The following is a 12,623-nucleotide window of genomic DNA, read 5'->3' on the forward strand; positions in this document are numbered from 1 at the left end:
ACGGCTCCTGGCCTGCTGGTTTTAAAGGGTCAAATGGGGTGAAGCTGTGAAAGGGGTCAGCTGCCGGGTGGGGTCTGGTGGGGTCCACACTGGGGCCTCGGCCCAGATCAGGCTAGGCTGCTGTGCCCACCCGAGGCCCCTGGTGTGGCCATCCCTGTGGGTCGCAGGGCTTTAAGAGGCAACTTCTCTTCACCAGGCTGACTGCTGTAGCCAGATATGTCCTGTGGCCACCATCAGCCAGGAAAGGCCCCCCACCCGACCCCACCCCACCCCGGGGTGGGGTGGGCACCAGAAACACTGCCCAAGACTGGTCCACTTGCACCACCTAGAGGAGAGCCCCAGAAAAGCAAGAGCCACACTGCAGGGCCCAAGGACCACCCCCAAATTCAACTCTCGGAAAGTCGGTCCAGACGGTAAATGTCTGCTCTTAGCCTAAGCCACTAGTTTGGAGTGGCTTGTTATGCAGCACACGGAACAAAATGCACCTGTCAAGACTTTTGTATGAACTTGAAGAACATCTCCATCCATTCACAGTTGCTCCAAGCTCACTTGCTAGGAGCAGAAGATCAGCCTGACTCCATTTCTATATCCTAGCTATTCCTGTTTCTACTGAGCTACTGCACAGGTCCTTGCAATGAGCAAAACACAGGTCGGTTTGCTCTCCTATGTTGTTTGTGAGACAGACTGCACACTCTGCTATATGCCTGCTGCCCATGGCCTGCCTCCCCTCGAGAAGCAGGCCTTCCTCTTACTAGGACCTTGGCCCCGCTATAGAGGGTCCCAAGCCCTTGTGAGCCTCAGTCATTAGCTTGATCCACGGGATCTCCGTGGGTAGGAGTGAGTGTGAGGCAGGGACAGAGTGCAAGGGGGCAGTCTCCCCATCCCATCTGGGGGCAGGATTTACATAATTAGCTTTGTTCTTTCGTTGGTCATTCATCACACCGAAGTGTAGGGTTCTGGAAAGGCATGTTTAAATATTTGTGAATGCCCTGTCTTGCTTCTGATTTTAAAAGAGCCATGATTGCTGGCCAAGAAGAAATCCCAAGATACTAACTGCCTCCATTTACCTTGGCTGCCAAGAGCGCACACTCAGCCACAGCCATCAGAAGCTTATTCTAATGCCTATCGTGTTGGTTTGGAAAAGTGACATGGATGTGATTTTTAGATTTCTTCTTAATTCTCCCCATGCGTCACTCATGGAAAGTTTGGGAGCAAAAGAACCAAATTTCCCCTCGGAGCTCCAAGGGAGCTCCAGCCAAATCACTGTGGGAAAAGACTAGGACCTTTCCTCTGTGGGAGCTGCTGCACACTTGCCCAGCTGGAGAACTTCTCATAAGGTCTCGAACACTGTGCGCTCCACCAACGCCAGCCCAGCACAAGCAAGCCTTGGAGGCCTCTGCTCTTTAAGGTTCTGGTTTGATTTTTAAGGAAACTGGGCATTAATAAATCTATATGCCCAAATTAGCAAATGATTATCCACATAAGGAGTTTCCTGAAAGTATTTACATTTAAAAGGCGACTTATAAATGAGTTCTGATTCGTTCAATATCCTGTAAGGTTAAAAATCAAGTTCTTGAAGAATGTTCTATGTTAGCTGTTTTGCGAACAGTTCCCACTTTCAGAAATCGAAACTGAATATTCAGCGTGTGGACGGAGTCTGCTTCTGAACGACTGAATTACCGGTGGTTTCTATTTTCATACCTTTCTCTGTTTTATACACTTTCTGGAACAGACACAGCCTTTAATTAAACAACACAGCAGGGTCCAAGCAAGCCGTGACTTGGCGTAACAGAGAGTGTCTGAAGGTCCCCGTGTTCCCTTCCTTTCCCCATCCTCTTTCCTGCTGCTCCAAACATAAAAACAGATTGTTTATCAAGACCAGAATTTTCTTCTTGCCATTTAGGAAAGCATACCAACCGGTAGGAGTCACCGCTGCCCTTTTGATATCTGTGAGTGGCACCGCATGGCCAGTTTGGGTGGGCAGGTGAGAACCACCGATGGGCTGGCGTGGAGACCCTTCCCGAGGGCTGGTGGCCCCGGGGATCTCCTCCATGTGCCTGTGCCACGTCTCCGCCCAGCCTCCCGGCCACACATTCGGACATCCGGAGTCTCCATCACCTTCCTGGAGGGTCTGAGTTCGAATCCTCTCCCTGCCACACACAGGGGGCGTCACACAGGCGAGACCCCGTGGAATGGAATCAACCAGACGTGTCCAACTCGAGGGACCGTCCCGAGAGGTGAACCAGTCGGTGTATGTAAAAACATCTCAGAACCTTCCTGACTCTATTTGCTACTGACACCACTGTGTTCAGTAGAATTTCAAGGACATTTCTGCCTAAAAATCAGAGAAGCCTTCTCACTTGCCAGGCCCCATATTAATAAGTTCATTTTAAAGTAATTCAGATAAATGTTCCAGAAGTCTAAGGAACTAAAATTCATTAGGCTTGTTTTTGAACCGACCAACCGGTACTTCCTCCTGATCCGAGGGAACCGTGTGGAGGTCCCATCCTTTCATGCTTTACTCGCCCGCCTAGCCCCTGCGACCTCACTGGGAGAGTCTAGGACGGGACCAACCGAAACCTCAGAGGGGGTGAGGGACCCGGCCTGCACTCCCCTGCCCAGGTGGCCTGACCAGACTGTCCCCTGCTGCCACCCCCCCCAATCCCTGCCAGGACGCCAAGGCCCCTGCTGACCTCTCCCGGGGGCTGTGCCCTCTCCTGCCCGTCCGTGTCTGGCTTCAGCATCTCCTCCTCCTTGGCCACATGCCACACTGGCCACAGGCAGCTCCTGTCAGCTCGGACAGGCTGCTTGTCCTCTTGGTGGGTTTCAAAGCAGCTGGCAGATGCCTCGTGCTGGGTTCCGGGTCCAGAGGAAGCTCCCACGGATCAACCAAAACCAGACTAGGGACCCGGCACCCCGACAAGGTCTCAGATCCAGCGGCTCTGAAGGTGATCGGCTTGCACCCACAAACACAGACTCCAGCAGAACCAGCCATCCCATTGAATGTGTCTACTGGCTTTACACAGAAGCAAGATTCCACCAGGGGCGTCACAAAATGCATCACAGGATTTGGGACCAAATGCCCACCCCAGCAGAGGAGCCCAGCTGCAGCTGGGAGAAAAGGTCGCCTGCTTATCATGCTGTTACAACATTCAGGGTTTTCCATCGACCCCCATAAGTGACACCTGGGGGAGGACAGAGTTTTCGGTAAGGAGAGCTCTTCATTGGAAGTGGTCTTTGGCTCTGATCATCACCACCAGTGGGGCGCAGGGCCCGGGATTATTGTCATCTGCTTCTCCATGGGCTGGTATGTGGCCTTTCCAAGGGAAGGGACCATTTTCAGGGGCTGGGCCAGCTTACATGATGTGTAAGGTGCTGAATGGGCCAGACATGACCCAGGCCTGGAGGTGACAGCTCCCCTGGGAGGTGCTCCCCTGGGAGGTGCATGCCCTACTCTAGCTCAGGGCTCCCTCCTCATGAGGTTCAGGGTTAAGGGGCCATAGGAGCCATTCACCGAGGGGTGGAAGGTTGGAGTGAAGCCACCATGTGGTTTCCCGCTTGTCCATCATCTGTGTGACAGAAGCTTCAAGGTCCTTCTTGTAGCCTGGTGCACAGGGTCCCCTGATGCCGACTGACCTCGCTGGCCAGGACAGGGCTCCGGCCTATCCTACCTGCTCCCACTACATCTGTCTGACCATGCAGCTCCTGCGGAGGCCAAGCCTCAGAACCCAGACTCTCCGAGAAGGCAGCTGGAGCTGGACAGAAAGATGTGGAGGGAAGGAGGAGGACATGAACAGGATCTGGCAGAGAAAGTCCCCGTGGAGCCGAGGGGATGGGATTCCCTCTTCAGCACAGATGGCCTGTCTCCAATCTCGTTCCCGAAGCCTGGCATCTGGGGTCTCCAAGCTGCAGGGTCATCTAATTAACCTTTTCATCTTGAGATCATCGTAGATTCCATGCAGCTGTGAGAAATGAAACCGAGATCCTAGGGACGCTTTACCCAGTCCCCTCTTGGGGACATCTTGCAACACTCCAACGCACAATCCCACGACCAAGACCTGGACCCTGATGCAGCACACGCAGAGCGTGGCAAGGCCACAAGGGCCCCTCACGTTGCCCTGTTACCACTGCAACCATCCCTCCTGCCTGGACCGCCTCCTCACCCTGGAAACTGCTCCTCTGTTCTGCATTTTACCATTCTGTCTTTTCAAGAAGGTCCGTAAATGGCAGCATGTAGTAGGTAACCCTTTGAGGCTGGCTTTTGCCCTCAGTGGAAGTTCCGTCCAGGCTTCCAGGGTATCGGTGGGTGGTAGCTTTGCGTCACTGAGGTATCCCTCGACGTGGAGGGGACCGAAGCTGGCTCTGCCATTTCCCTGGGGAAGGGCATCTGGGCAAGATCCAGTTTGGGGATGAGAGCAGAAAGGCGTGCGTGCAGGTATCTGGTGACTTCACTTCTTCGCTTCTCTGGGATAAATGGCCCAGAGGGCAGTTGCTGGTCAACACTCTGGCCACCTGTTTAGTTTTTAAAGGAGCCACGAGAATGTTTTCCATGGGGGCTGCACCGTGTTATGTTCCCACAGCCCAGCTCATCTGATTTTGGCATATGACAGAGGGGACAACATGGAGCTTCTGAATGTCTTTGAGCCCAGTGGGCTTCGGACTGTCAGCAGAAACTGGCCTCCCAGGTGGTGCTGGGGGAACCTGGAGGCACCAAGTCAGGCCTGTCCACCCTTCTCCGCCAGCGGCAATGGGCAGCATCAAGCTCTCGTGAGGCCAACTGGCTGGATGAACATAACTCATTTCTGACCTAAAGGTCGTGCTTTGAAAGCAGAATTTTCTGGCACTGGACCAGAGCGGGTCAGAGGGAAAGGGTCCAGCATTTCCTCCAAGGCCCTGGGACCCAGCCACACTGTCTCTCACTGCACAGAGGGGTGCCTCCTCCAGATCCCAGGAGGGGCTCGGGAGCCTGCTCACTCAGCGAGCCCCTGAGTGCAAGGGGCACCAAGCTCTCTGTCCTGGGAGCACACTCACTGTTTCCAAACTCTCTGGCCTGGACCCTGCTGCTCCAGGGCAGGAGGTGGGGCTGAGCCTGGTGGTGGAGGAGGCCACAGTCCTGGCCAGGCCTGTGGCCTGGCAACCCTAGGGTCCACTCTGGAATCCAGGGCGCGGGAGAAGCTAGTGGCTCCCTGCGCGTCCAGGGCGCACGGACCCGCGAGCTCCGAGGAAACATCCGCCAGGCCAGGGAGCCCAGGAGGAGCCCCAGCTCTGGCTCGGGGGCTGGGGGTGGGAGGTATACCCAGCTGCTCTGCCTCGAAATCTGGGGCCCGCGCAGGGAGCGCGGCAACGCGCACCCTGGCGGGAGCGGGAGGCGGGAGTGGCGTCCCGCCTGTCGGACCACCCAGAGCGGCATTCCCTCCTCCCTGGGTCCGCGGCGGTCAGAGGGTCACCAAGAGACCCGCTCGGCTCCCCTCAGCCGCTTTACTAGTGGCTGGGGCCTCCCCCGCGCTGGGATTGGATGCGAGAACGGGGTGGGCGCGGGCGGGGGGAACCCCAGAAGCCCAGGTTCCCAGTTCGGGGGTAGAGCAGCCCGCAGTGCAGACGCTGCCGGCCCACGCTAGGGAAACCTCACACCGACCTGGCGGGCTGGCGGGCGGCGCGGAGGCGGCGGCAACAACAGCGGCGGCCCCCGCAGGCGCCGGGCGCGCCAAGATGTTTGACAGCTCGCAGTATCCCTACAATTGCTTCAATTACGACGCGGACGACTACCCCGCTGGCAGCTCCGACGAAGAGAAGCGACTCACGCGGCCCGCCTACAGGTGACCTCAGGGCGTGTGGTCAGAGCCTCTCCGCCAGCGACCCTCCTCCTCAAGGGCTGGCCTGGGATGGAGGGAGGGCTTGCTTCCCTGGGGGGCGGGGGCTGGGGCGGTGGGGGGATTCAGAGGAGGAGACGCGTTCCCTCAGCAAAGTCCCAAGAGTGAAGATGAGCTTCCTGGGTCCGAGCAGAAGCGGGAGCGGGGCCCTCCAGGGTTCATGCTCCCCAGCAGCCCCTTCCTGTCTGCACCTCCCACACACCACGGAGCCCTGGGGGCTGAGAAGCCCTGCACTCCTAGAGGGGCTCCTGGCTGGAGGGGATTCCAGACTCCGGGGTGTCCCCTCCTCCGCCCCGCATGGCCCTATGCGCCCCTATTTGCAGCTACATCGCGCTGATCGCCATGGCCATTCAGCAGAGCCCCTCGGGCAGGGTCACCCTGTCCGGTATCTACGACTTCATCATGCGCAAGTTCCCCTACTACCGAGCCAACCAGCGCGCCTGGCAGAACTCCATCCGCCACAACCTGTCCCTGAACAGCTGTTTTGTCAAGGTGAGCCCTGGCCCCAGCCCGCCGCCCTGCTCCCTGGAAAGGCCCCTGAGTGTCCCGGGCTTAAGGGCTCCCTGATTCGGGGTGGGGGCAGGTTTTGCAGCAACAGCTGCTGGAAAGTTCGTTTTCGGCAAATCGGAGTGCCTCCGATTTGCTCCATGACCAACGCCATGCACCGCAAGGACAGGGACCTCTCCAGCACTTGCCCAGTGCCGGAGAAGGGTGGGCGGCGCGCACCGGGGGCCAGACCCTCGTGGAGCCCCTCCCTCTCCCGCAGGTGCCCCGAACAGAGGGCCACGAGAAGGGAAAGGGCAACTACTGGACGTTCGCGGGTGGCTGCGAGTCGCTGCTGGACCTCTTCGAGAACGGCAACTACCGGCGGAGGCGCCGTCGCCGTGGCCCCAAGCGCGAGGGGGCGGGGGAGGCGCGCACAGGGGCCTCGGAGGGGCCTCTGGGGCCGCCTGAGCCAACCCCCCACCGCCAGCCCCCTGCCCCCACCAGTCCCGCTGCCTTGCGGAAGGAGGAGCCCAGGGGCATCAAGTTCAGCATTGACTACATCCTGTCTTCACCCGACCCTTTCCCGGGGCTCAAATGTTCCTGCAGCCCCCAGGAGGGCAGAAACCCCCAGCCGGGAACCCAGCAAATGAACCTCCACCTTTGGACAGCATAAGGCAGGGCTGGCATCCAGGCAGCCTGGGGTCTTCCAGGGGATTTCAGCCCCCGCTCAAGCCAAGCGGCAAGGTTTTGCCACATCCTACTAACTTCCACAGACTCCTCCTGCTCCAGGCTGAAAACCACCCTGTGCTGCAGAGATGGGAGGTCAGTCTTCTGGCTTCATTGCTCCAAGTCCCCTTTGCAAGAAGACCCATGGGGTCCTACCTGACTAAAGCGTTTGCTCTAGATTCACTGAATAACCCTCCTCTGAGGACTAGGAACATGGGTTCAGGGCCACGTCCGCTTAGATCCGGGGCACATTTCACCCCTCCATCATCTGAGAGTTTGCTGCATAGACAGCCACGCCCGGGAAGGAGCCAGGGTGTCAGTGTTCAGTTGGTGAAGCGGGTGGGCATCCTCCCTCGAGCTAAAAGGGCTAAAAGAGAAGTCAGGTATCAGCTGAGCCCACGGACGTCGCCCCAAAGTTTTTGACTATGGCCCTGTTACAGATGATGGGCTCAAACATGTAAGTGCATCTTGTGCTGTGGCAGAATATTCCATTCGATTTGATTTGATTGCTTGAGAAATCCTGTGTACTTATTTATAGAGGAAAGAAGGCAGGAAGAAGGGAGGAGCGAGAGGGAGGAGGAAAAAGTCCAAATTTGGGACAACATGGAGCAAAGCACACTTTTCTTGGTCCCTCTGAGCCAGGCACACATTGGGGCACGCGGAGCCCAGCTGGCTTCCCGGGGAAGCAGACATTCTGTAGCAGCGGCTGATAGATCCCCGCTACCCGGAGAGGTGTGCAATTAGGGAGTGTGCAATCACCAGCGTTGGAGGTGGGTGCACTCCATTTGAAATGTAAATGATTTAATTACTGCGCAGAGACGGGCATTTTAAAAAACACCATTATGCACAGTGAAACTATTTGACCAACCTTATCATTTTTCACCAGCCCATTTTTGCGGCGTTAATTGCTTTCCATGACTTAATTTGAACATTAGTATGGATTACACCTAATCTGATCCACTAGGTGACAATGATTGGCTAATTTTATAAACAACAAAAACACACCCGAGGAGGCTGACTGTCTCGACTGGGTATTACACGGTCGTGCTTTCTCGGACTCTGACAAACCCAGGCCGGTAAAGGAAGGCGGGCAGGAGGTAGAGACAGAGCCTTCCAAGAGACTCGCTCAGACTGGCTCACTTCTGATTCAGACAACCTGACCTTTCCTGAAACTGCCACCCTGGAGAGGCTCCTTGGGTTGATGTAATTGTTTTGAGAAGAGGGGAGAAGGCTGTTACTTAGCGATGTGCTGAAACGCCTGATCCCCGAGTCCAGAGAGGAATCCTGGTGGTAGTGTGCCCACCGCCTGCCCACCAGTGCTCTCTTGGTCTGTCCAGGCCCTGCCAATGGGGCAACCTGTCGGCCTCATGGGGGGAGGCAAGCCCTGCCTCTCACAGCCCTCTGGAAAGCAGGACTAAGTCTGCAACAAAGATGACATCTCTCCTTCGCAAATGCCAGCCTCCAGAACCCTTTACTGGGAAAGCGCCCGACCCCAGTGAGCCCTCACCGACCGCCATCGAGCAGAGCAAAGTTGCCTGTGCCCAGGCTGAGCCGTTCCTCACCCAGACTCTGCGGGAGGGTGCCCTCCTCACAGCAGCTGACCGGGCCTGGGCGCCCCGCCCCAGCCAGGGACCCGTGATGACCATGTTTGGGTAGGTGGGAGACAGGGTCTGTCTCCTTGGCTGCAACACCAGCCCTGGTGAACGGCTACATTACTTCTCATCCCCATTTTACAGATGTGGACCTGCACGCAGGTGGACCCAGGCCCACGGCCCAGGCATGTGGCTTTGGGGCTGGGCTGCTAACATGGCCGCCAAGCCGTGGCTCATGCAGACTCCAAGTGTCCGTGTGCATGTATGTGCGTGTGTGTGTCGTAGCTGTGATGTCTGTGTGCATCCGTGTTATTTACATCCCTTTGCCAGTTGTGTTGAAAGCATTGTTTTACACGATAGGAGGTAAGACATAGGTGGTACAGTGCAGGTTGTACTGCTATATGTAAGTAGATGGCACACAGAGTCGCTGGAGATCTATTTTTCCACTACCCATCATGCAAATACAATTTGCATTTTATCTTTTGGGTTCTGGCCGTGTTCCTGCATTGTGTTCCGGTGAGCCAAGCCTGATGGAACAGAAAGTTCCATGTCGTAAAGAGGGCGGTTTTGGAAGCCCCGGCCTTGGAGGGCAAGAGGGGGCCTGGTGACCAGCACGTCCTCCCTGGGTACAGAGTCTGGGCCAGGTGACCACAGCTGCTGGGGAGCGAAGGGGTGCCAGGCAGGCGAGCTCTGGGTACTCGGAGGTCTAACATTTGCTTTGCAAAGGATATCAATCATGTTTGTAAAAGCAAAGGGACATTTTCAATTTGCCAGGGTGTGATAGCCCACGACTCAGGCAGGTCTTCTAGTCTTTTGAGTGAGTGGCATTTCATACCAAACAACATTGCAGGGGTGAGGGCCGGCTCTGACCTATTCAAATACCAGCAGCATGCAGACTCGCCCGGCGCACGTCTAATTAAATACTTTATGCCTCTCTTGCAAATCCGCTGATTGATCACCGATATGTACATTACCCGCGCGTTACCCCCGAGCAGATGTCTGCCACATGGTTACGGATCACCGCGTTTCCATTAACAAAGCTGGGAGGCGCTGTGCGGGACTTAGGGGAGGCTCGTGCAAGCCGCCATCGTGCAGAGCGAAGTTGCCAGGGCCCAGGCTGAGCCGTTCCTCACCCAGACTCTGCGGGAGGGTGCCCTCCTCACAGCAGCCGGCCGGGCCTGGGCGCTCAGCCCCAGCCAGAGACCCGTGATGACCACGTTTGGGTAGGTGGAAGACAGCCCTGGGATGGGGCACGAGCAGGCCTATGAGTGCAAAGCAGCTCTGGACGGTGCATATCCGACCTCGGGGTCTGGCATCACCGTATATCCCCACAGAGGCCTCCCTCAGCCACCCTATCAAGCTACCCTTTGGCCCCTGGTGTGCCCCTGGGGAAGCAGAGAAAAAGCCTCCCTTCTCTTTGAATGCCTCCCTCGTTGACTGAGTGGTTCTAGGACTCTGTGTTCATTCATTCCACAAACATCTATGAGCCCTGTGCTAGGTGCTGTGGGGCAATCATGGACCAGCCTGTGTCCCCCCAGCGTGTCTGGAGTGCTCACACCTCAGGAGGCCGGGAAGGAAGCCTGTGCCCAGCAAGCCAAGAGAGCAGGTGGCTCGGAGGACAACCACCAGCTCAGACAGGGTGGCTGGACAGGGCCCTCCGGGGGCCACCTTCAAGTTGAGGCCCTAAGGACTGGCAGGTTCCCACGTGCCAAGAGGAAAGAGCATTCTGGGTGGGAGGTGGTAAGCTGAGCCCCTGAGCGGGGAAGGAGTTGGGGTGGTGTCTTGCAGAAGGCCACTGAGGCTGGAGGAAGGCACTGGGAGGGGGAAACACTCTCCCAGTTCCCAAGTCCATGACAAACACCATGTCTTGAGCCTTTGAGGTCTGAAGTGCATCTCCTGCATTTGCCTCAGTCTGTCACTGTCCTTTCTGACACATGGAACTCCTACAGGACAATCACCTCCCGGGTTCTGGGCACTTCACCTTGGTTAATGTGGCCTCCATGCTGGACGCTGTGTGTCTCTTACTCTTGTCCTCAAGCCCCTCTTCCTTAACCATCCCATCCTGTGCTCAGGAAACCAAGACACAGGTCCTGGCTGGGTGGGTCCTGGCTGGGCGGGTGATGCCAGAGAGGACAGTGCGCACAGCTGAGAGGGGTCTTCTAGAGCTCCTCTTGGCACCAGACCTCCTTGGCATCTTCTACGCCTCAGTCAGCTGCCCCAGATTGACCTCAGAGGTCGTTGGGCCCATGGTCCCAGCCTCCCAGGCAGGGCAGGGAGCAGCCCCAGGCTGGAGCCTTGCAGGTGCGTGTCCTTGGACAGGCCATCTGCCCACCTGAGCCCCAGGTTCTTCATCTGTAGGATGGGCCCCACACAGAACCCCTGGGGACTTAGCTGAGGCAGACTGCGTCTCCCCTCTCATGTCTGCCACCTGCCCCCAATTCTCTGCTCAGCCCATGCCCAGCAAGGGAGGCAGGGAAGGGCCTGACTTGCTGGGCTATGACGGGCCTCACAGAAACCAGCTCCCCCAAGCTGGGCAAGTCCTCAGAGCACCTTCCTTTCCTGAAGCAGCCCCCAGGGCCCCTGCTCCTTCTCTGGGGTCTCGCATCTGCCCTGGGCACTGCCAGCTTCCTGTCTCCCCACCAGGTGGGCTGGGATGGGGCCATCTGCAGCCTCCGGGGTGGGAGGGATGCTGTGGGGGGCTCTCCTCCTCCATGTACAGCTTCCTCAGCATATCTATTCTGGTTCTGAGGATCCTCAGGTCACAGGGGTCCAACCGCACCAGTCAACAGTCTGTCTAGAGGGTCCCAGGGTCATTGGCCTGGCAGCAGCGTGACACTGGGGGTCCCTCTGGGAAGTGCAAGAGGGCAGGGCCGGGGCTTCCCACACTCCCTGGGCACCTGCCTCCACCTGCCTCTTCCCGGGGCACTTCAGCTCCATGCCCTGGACAAGAGGCTACTATAGTGACAGCCAAGGACACGGACACACACCCCAGCACCTGCTGCACACCATGTCGGCTGAGGGCTGGTATGGGGGTCACACACAGATCCATTCCACAGGGGAGGAGACTGAGGCTCTGAGAGGCTGCCCAGAGCTCATGGGAGCAGAGGCAGGTGCTTGGCCCATCCTGTCCCCCCAGGTGCCAGGACGTCAGGCTGAAGATGGAAGGACACCTTCTCGGCTGGTGGTCGAAGGGAACTGGGCCACCAAGGGGTCCGGGCTCTCTGTCGCCTGGAACCTGACTTTGCATTCAGCCAAATTAGCGACCCATAAACATTTGCAATAATGAATGTTTCGTCCCATTAAAAATCCCCAGCCCATCTAGTGCAGGCAAGCCGGGCGCCTGCCATCCCAGAGAAACGGGCTCCTGGAAGGAAAGGTGCTGCCCGTCAGGCCTCACCGCAGTCGACTGCAAACTCCCAGCCCCTGCGCTCCTGCAGGGCCGCGTCTCCCCAGCTTTAGGCCACATCCGACCCCATCCACGTCGACGCAAGCTCGCTCAACTGTGACAGCGGAATTAGATTTATAATGAAGCACGGTCACGCAGTCACACTGGTTCCGAAGGAAAGGAGATTGAGGGGGAACGTCGGAACCAATGAAACTTCACTGGGCACTGAGTCACCGCAGGAAAGTCACTCATCCTGTACAGAGGATGAGCTGTCACCTCATCACTGCACCTCCCAGCGGCCGCTGTGAGGTCTCTCGTGCCCCGCCCACACCTGCTGGTCCCTGGGTCCCTGGGTCCCTGTGAGCCCAGGACGCACCTGAATCGCCCACCATCACCCCTCAGTCACTCGACTTCTGGCTTTGACAGACACCATGGTGTCTGCACCAAGTGTGGAGCCAGAGGAAGAGAGTTAAACCAGCTCTCTCTGGATCTAGTTGTAGACAGCGTGTCACACGCATTCCTGACTTGAGCTGTGTCACCGCCCCCATCCCACTGGGGCTGCCC

At 57.5% G+C, this 12,623-nt stretch overlaps 1 protein-coding gene across 1 annotated transcript; it reads left to right on the forward strand.

Moving 5' to 3' along the window:
- Nucleotides 1-5,491: 5,491 nt before the first annotated feature.
- FOXL3 (forkhead box L3) lies at nucleotides 5,492-7,542 on the forward strand. Its single transcript, XM_059415909.1, has 3 exons — nucleotides 5,492-5,816; nucleotides 6,194-6,362; nucleotides 6,637-7,542. The coding sequence occupies exons 1-3, from the start codon at nucleotides 5,710-5,712 to the stop codon at nucleotides 7,027-7,029; spliced, it is 669 nt and encodes a 222-aa protein (XP_059271892.1). The 5' UTR covers nucleotides 5,492-5,709; the 3' UTR covers nucleotides 7,030-7,542.
- The last annotated feature ends 5,081 nt before the right edge of the window (nucleotides 7,543-12,623 follow it).

The sequence above is a fragment of the Mustela nigripes genome, chromosome 11 (genome assembly GCF_022355385.1).
Source record: "Mustela nigripes isolate SB6536 chromosome 11, MUSNIG.SB6536, whole genome shotgun sequence".
Taxonomy (NCBI): domain Eukaryota; kingdom Metazoa; phylum Chordata; class Mammalia; order Carnivora; family Mustelidae; genus Mustela; species Mustela nigripes.